General features: G+C 35.5%; 1 protein-coding gene across 1 annotated transcript; it reads right to left on the bottom strand.

Moving 5' to 3' along the window:
* Positions 1–15,610: 15,610 nt before the first annotated feature.
* LOC120147936 (ubiquitin domain-containing protein DSK2b-like) lies at positions 15,611–25,082 on the bottom strand (the record flags this gene model as incomplete). The annotated part of the gene is made up of 9 exons (XM_039161165.1): positions 15,611–15,686; positions 22,046–22,257; positions 22,356–22,445; positions 22,607–22,635; positions 22,889–22,944; positions 23,190–23,303; positions 23,384–23,595; positions 23,899–24,672; positions 25,037–25,082. Coding segments are annotated over 8 exons (1,470 nt in total), but the record flags the coding sequence as incomplete, so codon positions are not given.
* Between the last annotated feature and the right edge of the window lie 1,615 nt (positions 25,083–26,697).

Genomic DNA, 26,697 nt, shown 5'->3' with positions numbered 1-26,697 from the left:
AATGGTGGAAGTTTGAATGCAAGAGTGAAGGAGACGGCGTGTACTGCATCAGCGGCTCTGGGTGGCGGCGTTTCGTTCGGCCGAGGATGGATGCTTTGGTCACCATTTATTCCAAAGACGACGAAGAAGACTTCCACAGAATCCGAGTGAGGTAGACAGCTTGAAGAACGGGTAGACATTAGTGTTCGATCGCTTGTTTGTGTAATGGAGTAGGATTGAAGTGTATGTTTGTGGTTTGCATCTTTGTTTACCAGGCAGCATGCTTATTTTGCTGCTGCATTGTTAAGGTCTTGTAATCCTTTATGTTATCGGTGAACTCTGATTCAATGTACACGATTATTGTTTGTGTTTATAATTATGATATAAAAATTGAATCCAATCAAAATTTTATATATACAGTTAAATAGAATCAAAGTTTGTGCATATAATTATGTATTTAATAAAAGTTCATGTATAGTTTTGAGAATCATCTCTATAAAGAGTACCGCGTTGAGAAAAAAGTGATAAACTTAGGGACTAAATGTGTAGTTAAGCCAAAATCAAAGTTAAAGAGCGAGCGAGCATCGCGCTAGCACCATGGTTTTTAGAACCCGATCGGTTAGCGAACCGGTCATGCTATCGGTTCACTGGTTCAACCGGTCGAACCGGTTCGACCGGTCGGAAGAACCGGACGACGTCATAATTATTTAAAAAATTAAATAAAAAATACCAAAAATATTTAATAAAAAATAATTTTTTATATCACAAGTCATATTCAAAGCAAGTCATAACATATATAAGTTAAAAACCATAAAATCAAGTGAAACAAAATGATTCAAATTAACTATAACATAATATTTAAGGTAAAACATATTAAATAATAAATATAATTATATAACTATAATTAAAAATTAAATTTGGGGTTAAAAAAATATAACAAAATGATATTGTTTGGTTTAATTTTTTTTTAAAACAATCTCACATGGCTAAGAAACATAGAAGAGCATCCCAAAAGTCTAAAGAGTAAAAATATGAGAACAAAACAATCTCACATTGCTAAGAAACATAGAAGCGCATCACAACTAACTTCTATAAATAATAGAGGTAATTTGACATTCAAAATCATGGAGCCTTTTGGTGAGCATCGAGTGAACTATTCTTTTACTTCAATCAAGCTCGAATTTTAGGCTTCAATCTCGAATTTTAGGCTTCAATCGAGCTTCTAAATTTTTTTTGAGTTCAAGCCTTTTTGAGTTCAAGTTTCAATATTTTATTTCGAGTTTGAGTTGAACTTGATAATTTTTAGCTTGTGAGTTTGAGTTGAGTTGAGTAGAGCTTACTTTTAAAGTTTTCAAGTTCGAGTCGAGCTCAGCAATACTCGAGTTCGACTTGGCTCGTTTAACAAACGACGTTGTTTGGTTTACTTTTAAAAAAAAAAAAAAAATCCTGGTTTTTTCCGGTTTTCAGCCAGTCCGGTTCGAACGGTTCAGCGGTTCTGGCCGGTTCACTAATAGCGGTTCAACCGGTTTAGATTGAACCGGATTAAGCTACGATTTCCGGTTGAACCGGCCGGTCCGGTCTGATTTTCAAAACAGAGCCTAATTTTATTCATTCTTAATTACAAGATTATTTTATCAAAGTGGTGAACATCTCAAAACCACATTTATGCATAAAATTTAGGAAAAATTATTTTGGATATAATTGAATTTTGTTCACCAAATCGTTTATATCAGTGAACTTTAAATTTTGTCGATTATAACATTGAATTTTAGTCAAAACTACAATTTTTTAAGGGAAAAATTTATCCTTTTTATTCGATTATGCAAGGTACAAATCTCATTAAAAAATATCCGTAAACTTATTAAAAAATATCCGTAAACCTATTTAGAGAAAAAAGAGTACAATGTACCGATGTTACAACACATAATCCTACATCGAAATCCAATACACCCGACGCAGATAGCTCTCGAAGACAACTCTAAACTTTTGTTTTTACGTATCCGAGCCATAACAATATAACACTGCAATCAACTTCAAATGGAATGCCACCAAATTTGCTTCTATGCAAACCAAAGCTAGTGGTAATATCCTTCTCCTCAGAAAACACGATCAGGTTGAAATGCAAAACAAGCTCCAGACCCTTAAAACACCAAATCTGTAGCAGCCAAGTCCTCAAAGCTTCAAAATTCTATTCATTCACTATTACCCAAACTAAAGCTGTATTTCACACAAATCCAGCTTGAGCTAGAACATGTACTGACCACGGGTTCTTAATCCAACAAACTACAGCATTGCAATCAGACTCAATCGACAGTTTATCTTGGCGACACCACCTCGAAGACTGGAATAATATACAAGCATCCAAAATTGTGTTGAGTTATGCTCCCAAGACATCTTACAAACAAGAATTAGAACTAGGACTGACTCGCGTTAACGACAACTCGATAGATAAACTCTTTACTCCTTCAGAACCTCAGTTACAGATAGCCCCTCCATTAATATTCAATCTTCAATTCTTAGCAAAGTAAAAAGAGTGGATATAGCAGATCTTCAAATCTAGCAAAACAAACTAAATGAAGGAAACAAGTAATGGGCACCCCACACATTACAATACTCAAACAGCAAGCCACGACCAATGATCAAGAGCAGCAAAGTTCCACTAAACCGACCACAATAGATGACAGCAATCAAAACAGTGAAAACCGACTATTGACATCATTAAGCTTGGTGGGGAATGGAATAACCAACTGAGGAGAAACCTCTTTGATTGGGAAATTGACATGTGGGATACTTTATGAATTCTATAAATGTTGCTTCTTCTAACTCATTGTGCAGGGATAGTGTAAGATGGATTGGGGATTCGACAGGCAGTTACACCCCGAATTCATTTTGCAAAAGTAAATATGTAGTTGATGCGAATGCGAACAGGCTGTGGGAGTTGGTGCGGGCGGGTTTGGCACCTCCTAAGGTAGAAGCGTTCTTGTGGAGAGTAGTCCAAGGTCGCATTCCGGTTCGAGCTGAATTAATGAAACGTGGCGTAGGTAGTGTATCATCGGATTGCTGTGGGTTGTGTAATAGAGAGGTGGAAACTGTTATCCATTTCTTCTTCCATTGTGACATATCTTGGAAAGTGTGGCAGGCTTGGTGTGGACTACGAATATTCAAGTGGTAGTTCCTAATTCGTTGGAAAGCTTCATAATCTTTTGGGAGTAACTACCGTGTAAACCTTCTGTCAAAACTACAATTACTACATAAATTCGATCTCTTGAATTTATTAATAGTCTTATCAAAAGGTAATAATTGATCGGAGGATACAAATAACTCCAAAAGAACAACATTTGATTCCAGATGTACAACAGATACAAAAGAGTCAATGAATTGATGATGAGAAAAAATTATAAATAATTACCGTTGAAGGATAAAATTTCATAAAATATAGAGTTAAGAAATTGAATCATAAAAATAGAAAATTTATTTGTTTAAAAAATTGAAATTACACAAATATTCTATAGTGGTAAATGAGCATGTGATTTAAATTATGTCAAAAAATAAATTTAAAACAAAAAATAATTAAGAAACCAGTAAATTTAAATAATAATTAAGAAACCAGTAAATTAGAGGTTAAAGAATCAACATAAAAAATGAAAGAAAACTAAAATAAAATTACCTCAAAGGATTAATATAATAAATCTATGTAAAATATGATTTGCAAAATTTAATTGACTGCAATGACGTAAAAGGTGAATGATAGTCGAGTGATAAAAGCTAAAAAATAATTAAAATATTGAATATGTGGCTTTCATGTAAGCAAATAATATTTCATGTTAGCAAAAAGTAGATCATGTCATTCTAGTGTTACTGATTTTAGGTCCATATAATTAAAATAGAGTAATTTAAAAAATTTAATGATTAAATAAAACTTTTAAAATTGTAATGACTAAAATAGGAAAGAAAGATGAGTGATAAAAATATGTAATTTACCCTAATAATAATTAGTTGGCTCGGGAAAGTCTGATTCATCGTCTCTCCAGCAAGCGAACGAGCGAGCGATGCTGGGATTTTCTCTGTTAAGAGAAAAAGCTGTTTATTATTAATTACAAACGAAATCGAGAGAATGGATGATTGATTCACACTACCAAATGATGAGTTACTTCTCTAAAACACCAAAAACAAACAAATTATAAATATTCACAGTTAAACGAAAACAGAGCATCGAGTTCGAACAATGTCGAAAGATTTTCTCCCCACATTTTTAGATATCTATCTTTCCCAACATCTAAAAGCTAAAACTCGAGCAGTAGAATGACGCATTGCTCGCTGTTTGACCCGACCAAGTTTATCCATGAAAACAGAGCATCGCCATTTCAGCTCTCGCGATGACCAAAACAAACAAATTACAGAAATTTACAGCGTATGCAAGAAAAACTCTCGAAAACATTCGACTTGGAACAATGTCGGAAGGTTTTAACCTTCCCTTGCGATTTCTAACCATATAATCATTATGCATTTATTTTCCTTTCCTTGCTCGAGAAAGCAGAGCTGGTTCAGTTATAAATAACCCTTAAGAAAAGTGCAATCAAACCTACATTCTTCTTTCTTTCAGGAAAAAAAAAAGAAACTTGAATTCTCAGAGTACCGAAGAACATGGTGGTGATGGGACAAGTTTGTCTTGCTGCAAACAATGAAGCAGGATGGAGGTTTGTTGATCTTAGTGGTACACTTCCTGAAGCTCCTGGTCGTAAGATTGCGTTAACGGTCACAGACGGGTCTGAATGGTGGGAGTTTGAATGCAAGAGTAAAGGAGGCCACGCGTACTACATCAGCGGCTCGGGGTGGACTCGTATTTTCGATGGAGCGAGGATTGATGATAGGGTCACTCTGTATTCCAAAGAAGACGGCGAGAACTTTCACCGACTAGATGTGAAGTAGCCGGGAGCCAGAGCTTGATCGACGTCAATGAGTTGTCCGAAGATGAATGCAATTTTTGGGACTTTCAGTGTGTTCATCTGTCCAAGGGTGTAGGGTTGAATTCTTTTCTTTCATAGATAATCATGTATCCTTCTACTTTGCAACTTTGTAAAGGCAGCATTCTTCGTTTGCTGCTGCATTGTTAAGGCCGTTTTTATCTGTAATTTTTGAGGTTATCAATGAAATGTTTATTGGCTCATTAACCAAGAGAATCAACACAATATATATACATATACATTAACATATATGTTATATGCTTATGCATGAGAAATCTCCAGTAAGATTCCACACACAAACAAAGGAAGATAAAAAATATCCCCATTAGCAAAACAAAGCAAGCAAAACCCATGTCTCCTGCTCTCCTTCTTGGTTGATATAGGCTTATGCATACATACTCTTGTGTTTATATTTTTATAATGCAAGACAAGATAGATATCTAAAATCTGTAGGGATAAATGCCGGGAAAATATGAAAGCTAAAAATAACACAGCTTATGTAAGCCAAACTGCATTATTCTTTCTTTCTTTCTTTAAACTATCATAGATATTTCTCAAGTACGACAACCTTAATATACGGATAAAGAAATACGTTACCGAAAACATTATTATTAATTTTAACATTTTTGATAAAATGCTACCTAAAACTTTATTTTTTCTACCAAAAATATTTGATTGAATTTAATTTTTATATCATAATTATAAACAAAAACAACATTTTACAATCATGTACATTAAATCAAAGTTCACCGATAACATAAAGGATTACAAGACCTTAACAATGCAGCAGCAAAAGAAGCATGCTGCATGGTAAACAAAGATGCAAACCACAAACATACACTTCAATCCTACTCCATTACACAAACAAGCTATCGAACAATAATGTCTACCCGTTCATCAAACTGTCTACCTCACTCGGATTCTGTGGAAGTCTTCGTCGTCGTCTTTGGAATAAAGGGTGACCAAAGTATCCATCCTCGGCTGAACAAAACGCCTCCACCTAGAGCCACTGATGCAGTACATGTCGTCTCCTTCACTCTTGAATTCAAACTTCCACCATTCGGACCCGTCCGTAACTGTTAAAACGATTCGACCACGGGGGAGTGTGCCGCTACGATCAGTAAACCTCCACCTTGCTTCATGGTGTGCTGCGAGATTAACTTCCCCTATTGCTTCCATTTCTTCAAACTCAGAAGATTGTAATGTGATTGCATTTCTCAAAGAAGTCATTCTGCATTTTATAGCAGAACCATGTCTGCTTACTCGAGCGAAGAAAGAAGAAACATTATTCCGAGTCGAATGTTTTCGAGAGAGTTTCTTGTGTAGGCTGTAAATGTTTGCAATTTGTTCGTTTTGGCCATCGCGAGAGCTTAAAATGGGGATGCTCTGTTTTCATGGATAAACTTGGTCTCATGTCAAACATCGAGAAACGCATCATATGGTAGCGTGACTGCGCGATTTTTATCTTTTGGATGTTGGGAAAATAGATATGTAAAATGTTGTTGGGAAAATCTTTGGACATTGTTCGAACTCGATGCTCTGTTTTCGTATAACTGTGAATGTTTAATATTTGTTTGTTTTTGGTGTTTGCGAGAACTAACTCATCATTTGGTAGTGTAACGAATTCACATTCTCTCGATTTAGTTTATAATTAAAATTGCGCTGCTTTTTTCTCTTAACAGAGAAAATCCCAGCATCGCTCGCTCGCTCACTTGCGAGAGATGATGAATCAGACTTTCCCAAGCCAATTAATTATTATTAGGATATATTACAAACTCCATCACACAACTTTCTCCTCACTCTTATTTTAGTCATTAAAATTTATTTATTTTTTAATTTGATCATTGTATTTTTGAATTTGATAACATTTTCTATGTTCAAATTTGAACATAGAAAAAATTCACAACGAAATGTCATGAAATTTTCAATTTTTTGAACATATAAAAAAATTTGAACATAGAAATTTCAATTTTTTTTTCTTCAAATTTTCAACAAATTCACAACGATTGATGAGATCAATTATCTCAATGTCATGAAATTTTGAATTTAAAGAAATAATAGTGCATCTTTTTTCATTTATGGTTATTGAATTTCATTAATAGGAGGATCATTTATCAAATGAACGTCCAAAGTCAAAATGTTCACTATACCAAAAATAAGTTCCAAGTAAAGTTTCACATGAAAGAGATTAATAATCAAATCTTACTGATAATGTGATGATGCGACTATTTTCTTTCATTTTTTTGTAAACAATTATTAACTTCTTTAATCGTTGCTGTCAGTCAATTAAAATTGTCATCAAACATCATTCACAGTAATAACGGTACTAAATTATTCGTATTTCATTAATCTTTCTTATATATTGGTTTTATACAAAAACCTATTCAAATCTACGAAAATTTATCTAAACTTTTGATGTTATAAAACTTTGAACTCCTTCAATGATCGTTCGATAAGACTAGTTTTGAGCTTTGCGACTAAAGTACATCACATCATCATCCAGATATATATATAATATTATTCGAATTTTTCAGGCGATGATATGATACGATTTCAAAGTGTCAAAAGATTATCCAAGTTACGAGGTTTAAGGATTGATCTAAATTAAAAAAAAAGTTTAAGGATTAAATTAAGAAAAATTACAAAGTTCAGGGACTAAAACTACTTTAACCCAAAATAACTGTTGTGGAAGCGCAACACAGCATGGGCCAAAAGCTAAAACTTGTGCGCAGCAGTCTCGCAATCGAACGACAGTCTCGCTGTTCTACTAGGTTTATGAAGCCACCATGAAAACTCTAACGTCCAACTAAAGATTTAAATTACAGTTACGGTCAAATGTTTAGTCGCGACGTTTATTATAATTATATATATAATAAATAATATTGTAGTTATTACGGATATCATCATCGTCAATTCATTAAAAGAGTTGATTTTTTTTTAAAATTAAGTTATTTAAAAAAAAATAGAATAACATAATAATAGTGGGAATTGCGACCCACTGTTACTTAATTGACCGCTAATCATTATATTGTGAATGCAATCCACTACTATTGATATGATTCCATGTAACACCGTTATTTTCAGTAATAACAGTTTCAGACACCACCACTACTATTATATAACGGTCGCTATTCCACTACTCCCACTAATACATCGAGCTTTTAGTTAGTTCACACGATGGCAATCACAAACAAAATATATAGAATAATTTACAGAACATTCGACTTGGAACAATGTCCGAAGATTTTATACTGTTCTGGAGACAATATGCATTTTTCAACCATATACATACATCACATGTTTCTTTGCTCGAGTAAGCAGACCTTGTTCTGCTATAAAACACAGAATTAGTTGCTTGAGAAATGCAATCGGTGAAGTTAATCTCCCAGCACACCATGACGCAAGGTGGAGGTTTCGTGACCATAGTCGCACACTCCCCGGTGGTCGAATCGTTTTAACAGTCACCGACGGCTCCCAATGGTAGAAGCTTGAATGTAAGAACGAAGGAGACGATGTGTACTGTATCAGCGGTTCTGAGTGGCGGCGTTTCGTCCGGCCAAGGATAAATGATATGTTCAACCGTTTTCCTTCTTTTAGTAGAGATTAAGGTTGTCGTTTTAATTTTTCAATTTTTTTAGTTTTGTAATTTCAAATTCGATTGGAAATTTAGAATTAAGAATTAAAAATATAAATTTTCAAGTAATTCAAATAGCTTAAAAGTGAAAATATAATATATATTTTTAAATCGAACCTAATTTTATTCATCCTTAATTACAAGATTATTTTATCAAAGTGGTGAATATCTCAAAACTTACAGAGCATCGCCCTGTCAAACTGCTCTGTAAGTTTGACATGACCAAGTTGTTGTGGAATACGGCTATCGGATAGAGCAAAATCACAACTGATAATTTGATAAAATAAAAATGAAGATAAAAAAGACACATTTTACGTGGAAAACCCTTAAATAATATAGTGTAAAAACCATGGGTAACAATAGAAGAATTTCACTATAAGAAAATAGGAATTACAACTTCTCTCAATCTAACAAGGAGAAAACAATAACAATTCTATCTTGAAAAAAAGGAGAAAACAACTCTCAATAAAACCCTCTAAATTCTCTAGTATTGGGAGAAAACTAGAATGATTTAGGATGGTTTTGAAGATAAATGGGTTAGGGTATTTATAGTTAAAGCTTAAGGACTAATCTTGTAAATAACATAAAGTGTAGGGATTAAATTTGAAATTTTCCCATTGCCAAAATTCAACAAAAATTGCTACAAACTTTCGATGCTTCATTTTTTGACAATTTTCATTCCTTTTTTTCAACTTGCACTTTTGGTGCATTTTCAATAATCTCCCACTTGAAGATTTGATTGGAACAATCATATCTTCACACCAATCTTTCTACCTTGTACCATCATGTTGCTTACGTTTCTGACAGGCCACAAGAGGATCGACACCAAGTAAATTTATCAACATTGATCGCCTTCGTCATGAAATCTGCTATGTTGTCTTTAGTATGGATTTTCTGCATATCTACCGTCCTTTCTTCCACCTTTTCATGAATGAAGTGGTACTGAACTCGTATGTGATTTGTCCTTGAATGAAATACTGGATTCCTTGCTAGATGCAAGGCGTTTTGACTATCACAAAACAGAGAAACATACTCTTGATTGTGCTCAAACTCCTCCAATAGCATCTTCAACCAAATTGTTTTTTTACTGGCTTGTGTAGCTACTACATATTCTGCCTCTGTTATGGATGTAGCCACAACTGACTACAATTTTGAAACTCAGCTTACAACTCCACCAGCAACTTTGAACACATATCATGTAGTAGATATTTTTTATCCAAATCTACTACATAGTCAGAATCAACATACCCCTTGATAAGTAAGTTTGATCCTCTATAGCATAATGCAACATTTGAGGTCCCTTTGATGTATCTCAGGATCCTCTTTACTGTATTCCAATGCTATTTGCCTGGATTTGCCATGTACCGACTAACCACTCCCACTACTTGTGCAATGTCTGGTCTTGTGCATATCACAACGAACACTAAACTTCCCACTGCCGATGCATACGGTACTCGAGATATCTCTATCCTCTCTTAATCACTCCTAGGACTCATACATGAGGATAATTTGAAGTTAATAGGAAGAGGGGTATAAATTGGCTTACAATCTTGCATGTTGAATCGTGACAAGATCTTCTTCAAGTAATTCTTTTGTGAAAGCTAAATCTTCCTATTACTTCTATCTCGGTGAATTTGAATCCCCATAATCTTGTTTGTTGATCCCAAGTCCTTCATTTCAAATTCCCTAGCCAGTTGTGCCTTCAATTCTTCAATATGATCTTTATTGGGTTCTGCAACCAACATGTCATGCACATACAACAACAATATAACAAAATCGTTATCACCAAACCTCTTGAAATAATCGCAAGGGTCTGTATTAAGTCTGTTGTATCCAAGACACATAATAAAGGAATCAAATCTCTTATACCAACACCTCGGTGCCTATTTTAGACCGTATAGAGATTTGTTCAACTTGCAAACCAAGTTTTTCTTTTCTTTTTCTACAAAACCTTTAGGCTGGAGCATATAAATCTCTTCTTCATGATTTCCATGAAGAAAAGCTACTTTAACATCTAGTTGCTCTAGATGTAAGTTCAATGTAGCACACATTGTCAAAACTACTTGAACTGTTGTTAGTCGAACCATAGGAGAAAAGATTTCATTGAAATCAATACATTCTTTTTGAGCATATCCTTTGACCACCAGTCTTGTACGATACCTCTCAACTTGATCGTCACCATTTCGCTTGATTTTGAAGACCAATTTGTTACCAATTGACTTCATTCCTTATGGTAGTGACACAAGGTCTTATGTATTATTTTTATGAAGGGCTTCAATTTCTTCTTGCATCGCCATCATCCACAGTGAAGCATATGAGCTGTTTATTACCTCCTGGTATGTTGATGGCTCACCGTCATCTGTTAAAAGCCAGTATGCAATATTTTCTTCTATAACATAATCTGAGTGCCAATTGGGACGTCTTCTCACAAGATCTGATTGACGAGTTATTGGATCTTGATAACTCTCTGGTTCTTGTTCATCATGTGCTGGTTTTACTTTAGAATAATCTCCTTGTTCAAACTCCTTTTCCATATATATCTGTGTAGTCTCTGACTTTTTAACGCTATCATCGTCTTCTTTTCTTTATAGTTTATATTCTATAAAGATAATATCCCTACTAATGATCACTTTGCAGGCAATGGGATCCCACAAGCGATACCCCTTTACTCCATTAGCATACCCCAAGAATTTGCATTTCTTGGATTTTGGATCCAACTTTGAAATTTCTTGGGAGTTGTATATCACGTACACAATACTTCCAAATTCATGGAGGTTTGAATAATCAACTGGTTTACCAGTCCACATCTCTATTGGTGTCTTCATCTCTATTGCAGTTGATGGAGCTCGATTTACCAAATAACAAGTGGTATTGACTGCTTCTGCCCAAAATGATTGTTCTAGGCCTGCAGCCCTCAACATTGCTCTTGTTCTTTCTAACAAGGTTATGTTCATCCGCTCTACCAATCCATTTTATTGAGGAGTGTTCGCCACTGTGAACTATTTTTCGATGCGTTATTTTTCCTGCAAAAGTCATCAAACTCTTCACTTGTGTATTTTCCTCCATTATCTGTTATGAAACACTTGATCTTTTTTCTAGAATCAAGTTCCACCCGTGCTTTGAAGTTTTTGAAAATTGAAAACAAGTCTGACTTCTTCTTAATAGGGTACACCCAACATCTCCTGGAGTACTCATCAATAAATGAGACAAAGTATTTTGCTCCACCTAGGGATGTAATTGGTGTTTTTCATACGTCAGAATGAACCAATTCTAGAACACTTTTGCCTCTAGAATTTGACGTGTTGAATTTCAACTGGTGATTCTTACTTGTTATACAATGTTCACACAAAGTAAGTGATACCTTTGTTAAGCTTGGAAGTAGCTTTTTCTCCACAAGGACTTTCATTTCTTGTTCAGACACGTGTCTAAGTTTCTGATGCCATAGCATTGCAGAATCTGAACTACATGAGACAACAGAGGCTTCTGCTTCTAGCAAAGTCTCTCCCTTCAGCATGTACAAGTTTGTTGCTATCTTTTCGCCTTTCATTACCACAAGCGCTCAATGGAACACCTTCATGATTCATTTCTGTGTTTCAATCTTGCTTGCATTATTATCCAACAATCCATTGGATAATAAATTTTTCTTCAGGCCTTTCACATGACGCACATCTCAAACAACTTTAATTGTTCCATCATACATCTTCAATTTGATGGTTCCCACGCCAACGATCTCTAAGGCATGATCATTGCAACTATACACAGATCCTTCTAAGACATGTTCATAATGATAGAACTATTCTCTTCTTGAGGTCATGTGATATGTTGCTCCCGAATCAATGAGCCATATATCTGTAAATCTCTTTCTGACTTCCACGGTGGTTGACGCTTCACAACATAGAGCATCTCCATCATCTGAAGTGTTTGCTTATTACCTTATGGATTAGAGTTTTCATTTAGACTCCAACAATCCTTCTTCAAGTGACCATTCTTTCCACAGTTGTAGCACTTTAAATTCTTTCTGCTTCTCGACTTCGATCTACCATGTTTGTGACTACTGCTTTAGCCATGTTTTGTTTATCTTCCTCTCATCGTTGTCAACGTTTCTGCTTGTTGCAGATTTACTTGTCTGTCTTCCTTGTTCTTGCGTCGTTTTGCTTCTTGTAGAACAGCAGCTGCAACATCATTGACGACTAGACTGGTGACATTACTATTTTTCAAGTTGATGATGAGTTGATCATACGAATCAGGTAGACTTTGAAGTAGAAGTTCATCACGTTCTTGTTCTCCTATTGTACATCTCAATGATGTAAGCTGAGAAAATAAAGTGTTTAGTGTGTTTAAGTGCTCTGTCACTGAAGTAAATTCTGACATACGGAGAGTGCACAATTTCCTCTTAAGGAAAATTTTATTGTGCAACGATGTGGCCTCGTACAATTTGGTGAGATGATCTCATATCTCCTTAGTTGTCTTCTTCTCCTTGATGCTTGACAATACTTCATCTCCTAATGCTAGATAAAAGTTTTCCATAGCCTTCCCGTCCATTTCGATCTATTTGTTGTCATCTATGAAATCTACCAGCCTTTAACTGATAGCTGTTAGACAACCATCTTTCCTCAGGATGACCTTCATCTTCAATTTCCACAATGAGAAATTTCTCCCATTGAATTTTTCAATATCAAATTTCGTTGCCATAGCTTCTATTACGGATAGCTCCAACTATTTCACTATCGTGAATAGTTCTCTAGAACCTTCAAAGAATGGGTAATACATTCTTACTTTCTTAGGTTGGATGATTCACCTTTTGGTGGAAACGACAAAGACAATAAGTAGATATTACACACTTTAATCTGGCGCTTGATACCAATTGTTGCGGATTACGGCTATCGGATAGAGCAAAATCGCAACTGATAATTTGAGAAAAAAAAATGAAGATAAAAAAGACACAAATTTTACGTGGAAAACCCCTGAATAATATAAGATAAAAACCACGGGCAACAGTAGAAGAATTTCATTATGAGAAAATAAGAATTACAACTTCTCTCGATCTAACAAGGAAAAAATAATAAAAATTCTCTCTTGATAAAAAGGAGAAAACAACTCTCAAGAAAACTCTCTAAATTCTCTAGTATTAGGAGAAAGCTAGAATAATTTGGGATGGTTCTGAAGCTAAATGGGTTAGGGTATTTATAGTTAAAGTTTAAGGATTAATCTTATAAATACCTTAAAGTGCAGAGATTAAATTTGTAATTTTCCCATTGTCAAAATTCAACAAAAACTGATGCAAACTTTCGGTGCTTCCATTTTTGACAATTTTCATTCCTTTTTTTCAACATGCACTTTCGGTGCATTTTCAACACAAGTTTATCCATGAAAACATAGCATTGTAATTTTATTGACCAAGTTTAACAAACCTTAAGAAACACTTCAAAAGAACTCATTGAAACATTATATCCTTTGAGTTTGTTACATTTTTATATCATTATCTAATGACAAAAGCATATTAAACTATTTATTTATTTATTAAATTCCATGAATGAATTGAATGAGATTCAGCCTACTAGAACATAGAATATATGAGGTAAATTCTTTTAGTTTAACATAGAAGTTTCAATTTTTTCTTCAAATTTTCAACAAATTCACAATGATTAATGAGATCATTTATCCCAATGTCATGAAATTTTGAATTTAAAGAAATAATCGTGCATATTTTTTCATTTAAGGCTATTGAATTTCATTAATAGGAGGATCATTGATCAAATGAGCATCCAAAGTCAAAATGTTAACTAAACCAAAAATAAGTTCCAAGTAAAGTTTCACATGAAAGAGATTAACTATCAAATATTACTGATAACGTGATGATATAATTTGAAAATACAATGATCAAATTAAAAAATAAATGAATTTTAATGACTAAAATAGAAGTGAGGAGAAAGTTGAGTGATGGAGTTTGTAATATATCCTAATAATAATTAATTGGCTAGGGAAAGTCTGATTCATAGTCTCTCTCCCAAGCGAGCGAGCGATGCTGGGATTTTCTCTGTTAAGAGAAAAAAGCAGCGCAATTTTAATTACGAAATTAAGATAATGGGGATTCATTACACTACCAAATAATGAGTTAGCTCTTGCAAACACTAAAAACAAACAAATATTAAACATTCACAGTTATACAAAAATAGAGCATCGAGTTCGAACAATGTCCAAAGAATTTCCCCACAACATTTTACATATATATTTTTTCCAACATCCAAATGCTAAAAATGGCGCAGTCACACTACCATATGATGCGTTGCTCGATGTTTGACATGAGACCAAGCTTATCCATGAAAACAGAGCATCCACATTTTACTTCTCACGATGGCCTAAACGAACAAATTGCAAACATTTACAGCCTACGCAAGAAACACTCTAAAAAATATTCGACTCGGAATAATGTTTCTTCTTTCTTCGCTCGAGTAAGCATACTTGGTTCTGCTATAAAATGCAGAATGAGTTGTTTGAGAAATGCAATCACATTATAATCTTCTGAGTTTTAAGAAATAGAAGCAATCACGGAAGTTAATCTCACATCACACCATGTAGTAAGGTGGAGGTTTACTGATCGTAGTCGCACACTCCCCGGTGGTCGAATTATTTTAATGGTCACCGACGGGTCTGAATGGGAAGTTTGAATGCAAGAGTGAATGAGACGTTGTGTACTGCATTAGCGGCTCTGGGTGGAGGTGTTTCGTCCGACCGAGGATGGATGCTTTGGTCACCCTTTATTCCAAGGACGAAGACAGAGACTTCCACATAATCCAAGTGAGGTAGAGAGCTTGTTTGTGTAATGGTCTAAGATTGATGTATGTTTTCCTTCTTTTGCTTATAGATGAATAATATATGTTTTTGTGATTTGCAAATTTTCTTTGTAAAGGCAGAGAATTCTGCTGCATTGTCAAGATCTTGAGGTTATCAATGAAATGCTTATTGGTTGTGTGAAGTAGAACACGTATTCAAATATGAATGTATTTTATTTAAATCAAAATATAAACACAATAGTATGTATGCATAATCCTATATCAACCACTTCAAGTTCTCGGGTACAATATTTTCATGTTTACTTGCTTATTAAACACGACCAAAGCAAGAAATCAACCATCTATGATCAATAATCTTTTTGGTTTGCCAATGCACCAAGCCAATATCCACTAATATGTTGCAGAATACGGTTATTGTATAGAGTAAAATCTCAACTGATAATTTGAGAAAATAAAAATGAAGATAAAGAAGATGCAAATTTTACGTGGAAAACCCCTAAATAAAATAGAGTAAAAACCACAGGCAACGGTAGAAGAATTTCACTATGAGAAAATAGGAATTATAACTTCTCTCGGTCTAACAAGGAGAAAACAATGATAATTCTCTCTTGATAAAAAGGAGAAAACAACTCTCAAGAAAACTCTCTAAATTCTCTATTATTGGGAGAAAGCTAGAATGATTTGGGATGGTTTTGAATCTAAATGAGTTAGGGTATTTATAGTTGAAGCTTAAGGACTAATCTTGTAAATACCCTAAAGTACAAAGACTAATTTAGAAATTTTATCATGCCATAAAATTCAACAATTTTGGTGAATCATTGCTGCCAACTATACAATGCACTTTCGGTGCATTATTCAACAATTTTGGAGTATCATTACTGCCAACTAGCTTGGCAACTTGCATTGCAACTTTCATCAATCTCTCACTTGAATATTTGATTGGAACAATCACATCTTCACACCATTCTTTCTACCTTGTACCATCATGTTGTTTACGTTTCTCACAGGTCACAAAAGGATCGACACGAAGTAAATTTATCAGCATTGATTGCATTCATCATGAAATCTGGTATGTTGTCTTTGGTATGGATCTTTTGCATATCTATCGTCCCTTATTCCACCTTTTCACGAATGAAATGGCACTAAAATCATATGTGCTTTGTCCTTGAATAAAATGTTAGATTCATTGCTAGATGCAAGATGCTTTGACTATCACAAAACATAGAGACATACTCTTGATTGTACCCAAGCTCCTCCAATAAAATCTTCATCCAAATTGCTTATTTACTGGCTTGTGTAGCTGTTACATATTCTGCTTCTGTTGTGGATGTAGCCACAACTGACTGCAATTTTGAAACCCAACTTACAACTCCACCAGCAACTTTGAACACATATCATGTTGTAGATTTGCTTTTATCCAAATCCTCTGCATAGTCAGAATTGACATACCCATTGATAAGAAAGTTTAATCATCCGTAACATAATGCAACATTTGAGTTCCCTTTGATGTATCTCAGGATCCTATTTACTGTATTCCAATGCTTTTTCCTTGGATTCTTCATGCACCGACTAACCACTCCCACTGCTTGTGCAATGTCTGGTCTTGTGCATATCATAGCGAACATTAAACTTCCCACTATTGATGCATACGACACTTGAGACATCTCCATCCTCTCTTCTTCACTACTAGGACTCATACTGGAGGATAATTTGAAGTTAATAGGAAGAGGGGTAGAAATTGGCATACAATCTTGCATGTTGAATCATGACAAGATCTTCTTCAAGTAATTCTTTTATAAAATCCAAATCTTCCTATTACTTCTGTCTCGATGAATTTGCATCCCTAGAATCTTGTTTGCTGATCCCAAGTCCTTCATTTCAAATTCCCTAGCCAGTTGTGCCTTCAATTCTTCAATATGATATTTGTTGGGTCCTGCAACCAATATGTCATCCACATACAACAACAATATAACAAACTCGTTATCACCAAACCTCTTGAAATAAGCACAAGGGTATGCGTTAAGTCTGTTGTATCCAAGGCACATAATGAATGAATCAAATCGCTTATACCAATACCTCGTCGCCTATTTTAGACCGTACAGAGATTTGTTCAACCTGCAAACCAAGTTATTTTTTTCTTCTTCTTCAAAACCTTCAGGCTAGAGCATATAAATCTCTTCTTCAAGATTTCCATGAAGGTTGTTTTAACATCTAACTGCTCTAGATGTAAGTTCAATGTAGCACACATTGCAAAGACTACTCGAACTGTTGTTAGTCGAACCACAGGAGAAAAAATTTCATTGAAATCAATACATTCTTTTTTAGCATATCCTTTGACCACCAGTCTTGCATGATACCTCTGAACTTGATCGTTACCATTTCGCTTGATTTTGAAGACTCATTTGTTACCAACTGGCTTCCTTCCTTGTGGTAGTGGCACAAGGTCCCATGTATTATTTTTATGAAGGGCTTCAATTCCTTCTTGCATCGCCATCATCCATAGTGAAGTATCTGAGATGTTTATTGCCTCCTGGTATGTTGATGGCTCACCGTCCTCTATTAAAAGGCAGTATGCAATATTTCCTTCTATAACATAATTTGAGTGTCAATTGGGACGTGTTCTCACACGTTCTGATTGACGAGTTGTTGGAGCTTCAGAACTCTCTTGTTCTTGTTCATCATGTGCTAGTTTTGCTTCAGAAGAATCTCCTTGTTCAACTTTCTTTTCCACATGTATCTGTGTAGTCTCTGACTTTTCAGCGCTATCATATTTTTCTTTCCATTGTAGTTTATCTTCTACAAATATAACATCCCTGCTGATGATCACTTTGTGGGCAGTGGGATCTCACAAGTGATACCCCTTTATATCATCAGTATACCCCAAGAATTTGTATTTCCTGGATTTTGGATCCAACTTTGAAATTTCTTGGGAGTTATACATTATGTACAGTATTCTTGCAAATACATGGAGGTTTGAATAATCAGTTGGTTTACCAGTCCACATCTCCATTGGTGTCTTCAGCTCTATTGTAGTTGATGGAGCTCGATTCACCAAATAACAGGCGGTATTGACTGCTTCTGCCCAAAATGATTTTTCTAGACCTGCAGGCCTCAATATTGCTCTTGTTCTTTCTAACAAGGTTCTGTTCATCCGCTCTTCCACTCCATTTTGTTGAGGAGTGTTTGCCACTGTGAACTGTTTTTTGATGTCTTCTTTCCTGGAAAAGTCATCAAATTATTCACTTGTGTATTCTCCTCCATTATCTATTCTGAAACACTTGATCTTATTCCCAGAATCAAGTTCCACCCGTGCTTTGAAGTTTTTGAAAGTTGAAAACACGTATGACTTTTTCTTAATAGAGTACACCCAACATCTCATGGAGTAGTCATCAATAAATAAGACAAAGTATTTTGCTCCGCCTAGGGATGTGACTGGTGCTTGCCATACTCCAGAATGAACCAATTCTAGAATACTTTTGCCTCTAGAATTTGATGTGTTGAATTTCAACCGGTGTTGTTTACTTGTTATACAATGCTCACACAAAGTAAGTGACACATTTGTTAAGCCTGGAAGTAGCTTTTGCTCCAAAATGACTTTCATTCCTTTTTCTGACTTGTGTCCAAGTTTATGATGCCATTGCATTGCAGAATCTGAACTACATGAGGCAACAGAGGCTTCTGCTTCTAGCAAAGTCTCTCCCTTTAGCATGTTCAAGTTTGCTGCTATCTTTTCGCCTTTCATAACCACAAGCGCTCCATGGAACACCTTCATGATTCCTTTTTCGTGTTTCAATCTTGTTTGCATTATTATCCAACAATTCATATGATAATAAATTTTCTTCAGACCTTTCACGTACCACACATCTTGAACAACTTTAATTGTTCCATCATACATCTTCAATTTGATGGTTCCCACGCCAACGATCTCTAAGGCATGCTATTGCAACTATACACGGATCCTCCTAAGCCAGGTTCATAATGAAATAACCATTCTCTTCTTGAGGTCATGTGATATGTTGCTCCTGAATCAATGAGCCATATATCTGCAAATCTTTTTCTACCTTCCACGGTGGTTGACATTTCACAACATAGAGCATCTCCATCATCTGAAGTGTTTGCGATATTGCCTTGTGGATTGGAGTTTTTTCCTAGACTACAACAATCATTCTTCAAGTGACCATTCTTTCCACAGTTGTAGCACTTTAAATTCTTTTTGCTTCTCGACTTTGATCTACCATGTTTTTGATTTCTTTTTTTCCCACGTTCTGTTGATCTCCCTCTCATCGTTGTCAACGTTTCTGCTTGTTGCAGATTTACTTGTATGTCTTCCTTATTCTTGCGTCGGTTTTCTTCTTGTAGAAAAGCAGTTGCAACGTCATCGAAGACTAGACTGATGACATTACTGTTTGTCAAGTTGATGATGAGTTGATCATACAAATCAGGTAGACTTTGAAGTAGAAGTTCAGCACGTTCTTGTTCTCCTATTGTACATCTTAAGGATGTAAACTGAGAAAATAAAGTGTTCAGTGTGTTTAAGTGCTCCGTCACTGAAGTAGATTTTGGCATATGAAAAGTGTACAATTTTCTCTTAAGGAAAATTTTATTGTGCAACGATGTGGCCTGGTACAGTTTGGTGAGCTGATCTCATATCTCCTTAGTTATCTTCTTCTCCTCGATGCTTAACAATACTTCATCTGCTAATGCTAGATGAAAGTTTGCCATAGCATTTTCGTCAATTTTGATCCATTTGTTGTCATCTCTGAAATCTACCGACCTTTCACTAATAGCTGCTAGACAAACGACTTTCCTCAAGATGGCTTTCATCTTCAATTTCAACAATGAGAAATTTCTCTAATTGAACTTTTCAATATCAAATTTCGTTGCCATAGCTTCTATTACGGATACCTCCCACTATTTCACTATCGTGTGGTTTGTTAATGCACCAGGCCAATATCCACTAATCTGTTGCAGAATACGGCTATCAGATAGAGCAAAATCTCAAGTGATAATTTGAGAAAATAAAAATGAAGATAAAAAAGACGCAAATTTTACGCGGAAAACCCCTAAATAATATAGGGTAAAAACCACGAGCAACAGTAGAAGAATTTCACTATGAGAAAATAGGAATTACAACTTCTCTCGATCTAACAAGGAGAAAACAATGATAACTCTCTCTTGATAAAAAGGAGAAAACAACTCTCAAGAAAACTCTCTAAATTCTCTAGTTTTGGGAGAAAGCTAGAATGATTTAGGGTGGTTTTGAAGCTAAATGAGTTAAGGTATTTATAGTTGAAGCTTAAGGACTAATCTTGTAAATACCCTAAAATACAGGGACTAATTTAACCATTTTACCATGCCATAAAATTCAACAATTTTGGTGAATCATTGCTGCCAACTATACAATGCACTTTCGGTGCATTATTCAACAATTGGCAACTTGCATGGCAACTTTCAATATAATCTTGCACTTGACCCTCTCACACTGCCTTCCACTACACCGCTGCAAACATATTACAGAGCATCGCCATTTCAGCTCTCGAGATGACCAAAACAAACAAGTTACAAAAATTTACAGCGCATGCAAGAAAAACTCTAAAAAACATTCAACTTCGAACAATGTCGGAAGGGTTTAACCTTCCCTCGCGATTTCTAACCATATAATCTGTATGCATTTTTCCCCTTTCCTTGCTCGATAAAGCATAGCTGGTTCAGTTATAAATAATCCTTAAGAGTGTTGAAGAAAAGTGTAATCAAAACTACATTCTTCTTTCTTTCAGAAAAAAAAGAAACTTGAATTCACATTAAAGAAATTGGCGGTGATGGGAAAAGTTTATCTTGCTGCAAACAATGAAGCAGGATGAAGGTTTGTTGATCTTAGCGGTACACTTCCTGAAGCTCCTGGTTGTTAACGGTCACAGACGGGTCTGAATGGTGGGAGTTTGAGTGCAAGAGTAAATGAGGCAACGTGTACTACATCAGCGGCTTCGGATGGACTCATTTTTTTGACAGAGCGAGGATTGCTGATAGGGCCACTCTTTATTACAAAGAATACGACGAGAACTTTCACCGAGTAGATGGGAAGAAGCCGGGAGCCGAAGCTTGATCGACATCAATGAGTTGCCCAAGGATGAATGCAATCTGTGGGATTTTCAGTGTGTTCATTTGTCTGAGGGTGTAAGGTTTAACTCTTTTCTTTCATAGTTATATGCTTCTACTTTGCAACTTTGTAAAGGCAGCATTCTTCTTTTGCTGCTGTGTTGTAAAGGCCGTTTTTATCTGTAATTTTTGAGGTTATCAATGAAATGTTTATTGGCTCATTAACCAAGAGAATTCAACACAATATATATATACACATATCCATATATGTTATATGCTTATGCATGAGAAATCACCAGTAAGATTCCACTCACAAAGGAAGAACAAAAATCACAAAGTGTGAAGCATCCTTTTAAAGTTATTTAAAATTAGAAAAGAACAATTCAAAGTGTATGTACATAAGCAAAGTACCAATGATGAAATGATCCAAAGTATGTAAGCATAACCCAATATCAACAACTTCGAGTTATCGGGTGTAATATTATCGTGTTCACTTGCTTACTAAACACGACCAAAACAAGGAATCAACAATCTATGTCCCATAAACGCTGTGGTTTGCCAAGGCACCAAGCCAATATCAACTAATCTTACATGGGGGAGTTTCTTGGTCAAATTTAAAGGCAGCATGAAATTTCAAGGAATTACTGCCCCGGGTTTCCCAGAAGTCTCTCGACCGCAGCATGGACATTTCCGGAAGTAGCTCGTAGTGCTCTGATATTCTCTTGCGTATCGTAGAATCCCATTTCTTGGAGTTGCGATAATTGTGTAGCATACAGTTCTTCTGGGGGAACTAGTATTCCAATGAAGATGCCATTAGTAGTGACCCAAAAGTACAAAAAAAATCTAATAAAACCAATGCCTTCGTAAACATATAATAAGAATGCTAACCATCAGGCTGGTTGGGGACACCCAGGCCATCAGCTTCTAGTCCGCCAAACATATTCATCAGCAAGTCCAGATTAGCAGCTCCTGGTGCCGCTGAAAATACAATCGAACAAAACGAAGAGTAAAAACATAAAACGGTTGAAAGAGCTGGTAAAGGAAGATGGCGCAGCAAACTAGAGAAAGCCCTAGACAATTTGAGGAAGTAATCTTCATGCTCTTTTTAGAGAACAGTTTGGAATTGTTATAATCTATACCTGTAGTACCACCGGTCTGTGCTGAATCCCTGTAAAAAGCCAAATGAGGTTAAAAAATTATTATAAGAATTTGATTCTATTTTTCAAATCTCTTACAGAAGAAAGGTACAACATATTTATCTTCAATCAAGAAACCGGATAGGATTTAAGTAAGTTTAGAAACCACTTCGATATTTGTAACCACAGCGTGTAGAAATCTTAGGACAACCTCGAAAGCAAGAGTAGTAAAAGGCAATTGAGGTTTTTGTTATCAATGGAATAGGCAGAGGTGCTATCACTTACTGGGTTGCTTGTTGTCGATTGAGAGAAATAATGGACTGTTGTAAAGCTAGCATTTGCTGCAAGAAATAAAAGGAAAAGGGGGAAAGGTGAACATAGGTGACTCCACTGTAAAAACAGTAATTGAAAAAAACAGCAAATAATCTGATATTATAAAGTGAGGTAGCCTTAGCATGCCCTTAAGACTGTATCAGCTACGGGTGAGCTTAAATAAAGAGATATATTGATGCAAAACCATCAAGTTGTGTAAGCTTTTAGCATTTACCAAGAGAGAATTCAGTGACACTAATGTCATAGAACATACCTGCATTGTCTCAGGGGAAAACATCTGACGAAGTACTTCTGGGTTTTGCATCATCTCTCTCAATTGAGGATTCAAATCAAACATACTACGTAGTTGGGGGTTGAGATTCATAATCTAAAAATTAAAAACAGATTTTTAACAAACTGAAAATAAGCAAATGAAAATCTCTTGACTGAAGTGATTCCTCAAAATACCTGATTCATATGTTGGGGATTAGACATTATGCTCTGCATCATCTGTGATATTGCTGGGTTTTGCAATAACTGAGTCAACTGAGAAGCATCTGGCATTCCATTCATCATTGGAGGCAGATCTGGAAGTCCAAGGCTTCCCAGACCACCAACACCTGGTGTCCTGGCATCCGCAGCAGGATTTGGCCTTGCAGTAGCATTGGTCTGGGTCCCCCCTGACAATTTGCAAGGGCAACAAACTGTAATTACATAAATCTCAATCAAACCGTTCACCCAACAAGTGAATAAACTCGGACTAACGCTTTGTTTTAAACATTGATCAAATCTACATAATAAAAAATACTTAGACCAATAGTTTTCAGGATCATGCTTATATAATTTTCCTCATCAATCAGTAGCATTTGGAATTAGTTACCATTCATCTCAGCAGCAAGTGCATAAAATGAAAAATTATGCACATTGGACAAAAGAGTATAGCTAGACAGAAAAGATGTTTCAATGAAGTATAGAATACTTACCACCACCAACAGTGTTGCTCCAAGGGTTAGGGAGAGGATTTGTGTTTGGGGAAGTTTGTCCCTGAGCAGTTTCAGAATTAGTCGTAGAAGTGTTAATAGTTGAGTTTCTAGCTTGAGGACCACCTTGATTGCCCAATAAAGCAGCAAATGGGTTTGAACCAGGGTTATTTCCAGTATTCCCACCCAAAGTTGTAGCATTCAAAAATGGCTCCTGAACATTTTCATACATACGCCTAAGCATGTTAAATCCCTCAGGAGAGGCTTCAATATTACTCATAGCCCTATCAGTGTTTCGCATCATTTCACGCATGAGTTCAGGGTTTCTTGTAGCTTCCAATGTTTGCCGGAGAATGCTAGGATCATTAAGTACATGCCCAAACTCAGGATTCCGATCAATAAGTTCACGAATTTGCGGATTGCTCATAATCAAACTGCGCATCAACTCCGGGTTATTCATCAAACTTTGTATAGCAGGTGTATTCATTATTTCCCTCATCATGTTGGGATTTTGAGTTAATTGTTGCTGTACTTGATCAAATTCAGGAAGTCCAGATCCAAACAAATCAAAACCTCCACCACCGCCGCCACCACCAAGTGGACCAAGTCCGGGGAATAAGGATGCTCCCAGACCAGCACCTTCATTCGAACCAATACCCCGAGTTACCCCTGGTGCATTATTATCCGCTGCAACATTTGTTGTAGCTGAAGGAGGAGGTGCAGATGAAGATGGGGCAAAACCACGAACCATGTGAACGGTATGATCAGCTTGCAAACCTTCAAAAGGGAAATGGTCAAGTGATTAAAGGGTGGTATCATAATTAATGCCTTTCAATTTCAATGATCATGTTACAATCTTCGGTAACCCCAGGTTATACGATCAAATATCCATCTAAACTAGCTCAACAAAATCAATACCATTCCACCAAAATCAGCATATTCTCAAGTAAAAACCTAATTATCCATACTAAGAAAGTCAAGCATTTTCCTCCTAGTTTCAAAACTTACTACCATAACCATTTTTCTTCTAGGAATCTAACCGTTCTCTAACATTTTTCTTATAATTCAATCAAAAAAGGAAATACCCAGAATTTATAAGAGTGGGAAAAAGCATTCTCCCCTAAAGGAAAATAAAACATACCATAACTTTGAAGGGGTTGGTCGTCCTTCAAGATTCGCCCTTTATAAATTAGGGTGTAGTATAGTAATGGTTAATGAATTTTTCTAAAGCTTTCATTTAGGTTCTTAACTTTTAAAACTTGCAATACAGTCCCCTAACATTTAGTCTGTTTGTAATATGGTCTCCCAATATTTAGTCTATTTGCAATATGGTCCCCGATCATTTGACGTCGTTACATTATTGTTAGTACGTTTGCAATATGGTCACTAAACTTTTCAGGAAATTGCATTTAGGTCCCCCAACTTTTAAAACTTGCAATACAGTCCTAAATTTCACTATAAACCCCAAATTTCTTTTCGATCTCAAATTTTCTTTTTCGCTTCTCTCTTCTCATTTTCAGCGTAACTTTTCAGTCGGGGATGTATGGGAAATTCTAATCTAACTTTGAATTATGTGCAGGTGTTGACTTGAATAAGGGTCCATTGAAAGAACACCCAACCAAGAGACTATCGGGACCATCAATGATTCAAGGTGTAATGTTAGATACAGGTCATCTTAGGTGAATCATAGATGTTCGATGAAATGCTTGTGAGAAAAAAATGGGGTTAGAAATGCATAATTGACAAATACTACTAAGATGAAGTAAGTATCATTGTTGAAAGTCACCAACAAAGCTAGAATTATTTTGTATAAATGACATATAATAATTTCTTCGTTTAATCCTTGTGCTTAAAAATTTTCCAACAAATGATCAAATATAATGAAATCCCAACAGCGCATTCACCTCTCATTCTCTTTCGCAACTCAAAAGGCATCATGACAGGGTTAAGTAACTGCTCCAAATATACTACGCTGTCATGATACCTTTCGAGTTGCGTGCATGCAGAATTGTCTTCTAAAGCTATAATTCAATACAATTCAACTGTAAAATTTCTAAAACATGTAAAAAATTTAATTCGTTCACGATATATCAGTCCCATAATCAACATGAACTTATTAAAAAGAATACGAGCTCACAGGACGCTGAAAACCATAGGTCGGATCAATACAATTCCCAGTAAACTAGTACCAGCAGTCTATCGGATTGAGCCTGACGATTTCACTATGTTGATACTTACAACCAATTCCCTGATTTAAAGAAAAACCAAACAAGAAGATCAAAAAAAATTAGCCTATGACCCTATTTCACTTCTATTATTATAGACTGAATATCTTTCATAAGGTGTACTAAAAGTTTTGATTAAGAAGAATGAAAGAAAATTAGATGGTTTTGGTTCAAAACTAACACTGAATATCCAGATCATTGGCATGCAGTTCCAGAAACATAAAAATTTCAACAAAAACACATAATGAGAGCTGAAAATAGGAAAGTGCGAAAGAGGAAAAGCTTACTTTTGGATAGCCCAAAAGAGAAAATAAATACATTCTTACAAGTGAGGGGAGAGGCTAAGAAATAAACGCAATCGGTGTTGCGTTCAAGCAATTCTTCCTCCATTTTTTCTTTGTAAATAAAAAGCTGAAATACAGAGAACTGCTTGAGTTTACAATTTTACATGGCGAAAAATTGAAGAACAAAAAACAAACGATAGGTGAATGCACTGTTTGGGATTTCATTATATTTGATCATCTGTTGGAAAATCTTTAAGTACAAGGATTAAACGAAGAAATTATTATGTCATTTA

The sequence above is a fragment of the Hibiscus syriacus genome, unplaced genomic scaffold (genome assembly GCF_006381635.1).
Source record: "Hibiscus syriacus cultivar Baekdansim isolate YM2019G1 unplaced genomic scaffold, ASM638163v2 tig00110945_pilon, whole genome shotgun sequence".
In the NCBI taxonomy this organism is placed as follows: Eukaryota; Viridiplantae; Streptophyta; class Magnoliopsida; order Malvales; family Malvaceae; genus Hibiscus; species Hibiscus syriacus.
This window is presented reverse-complemented; position numbering and strand designations above follow the sequence as displayed.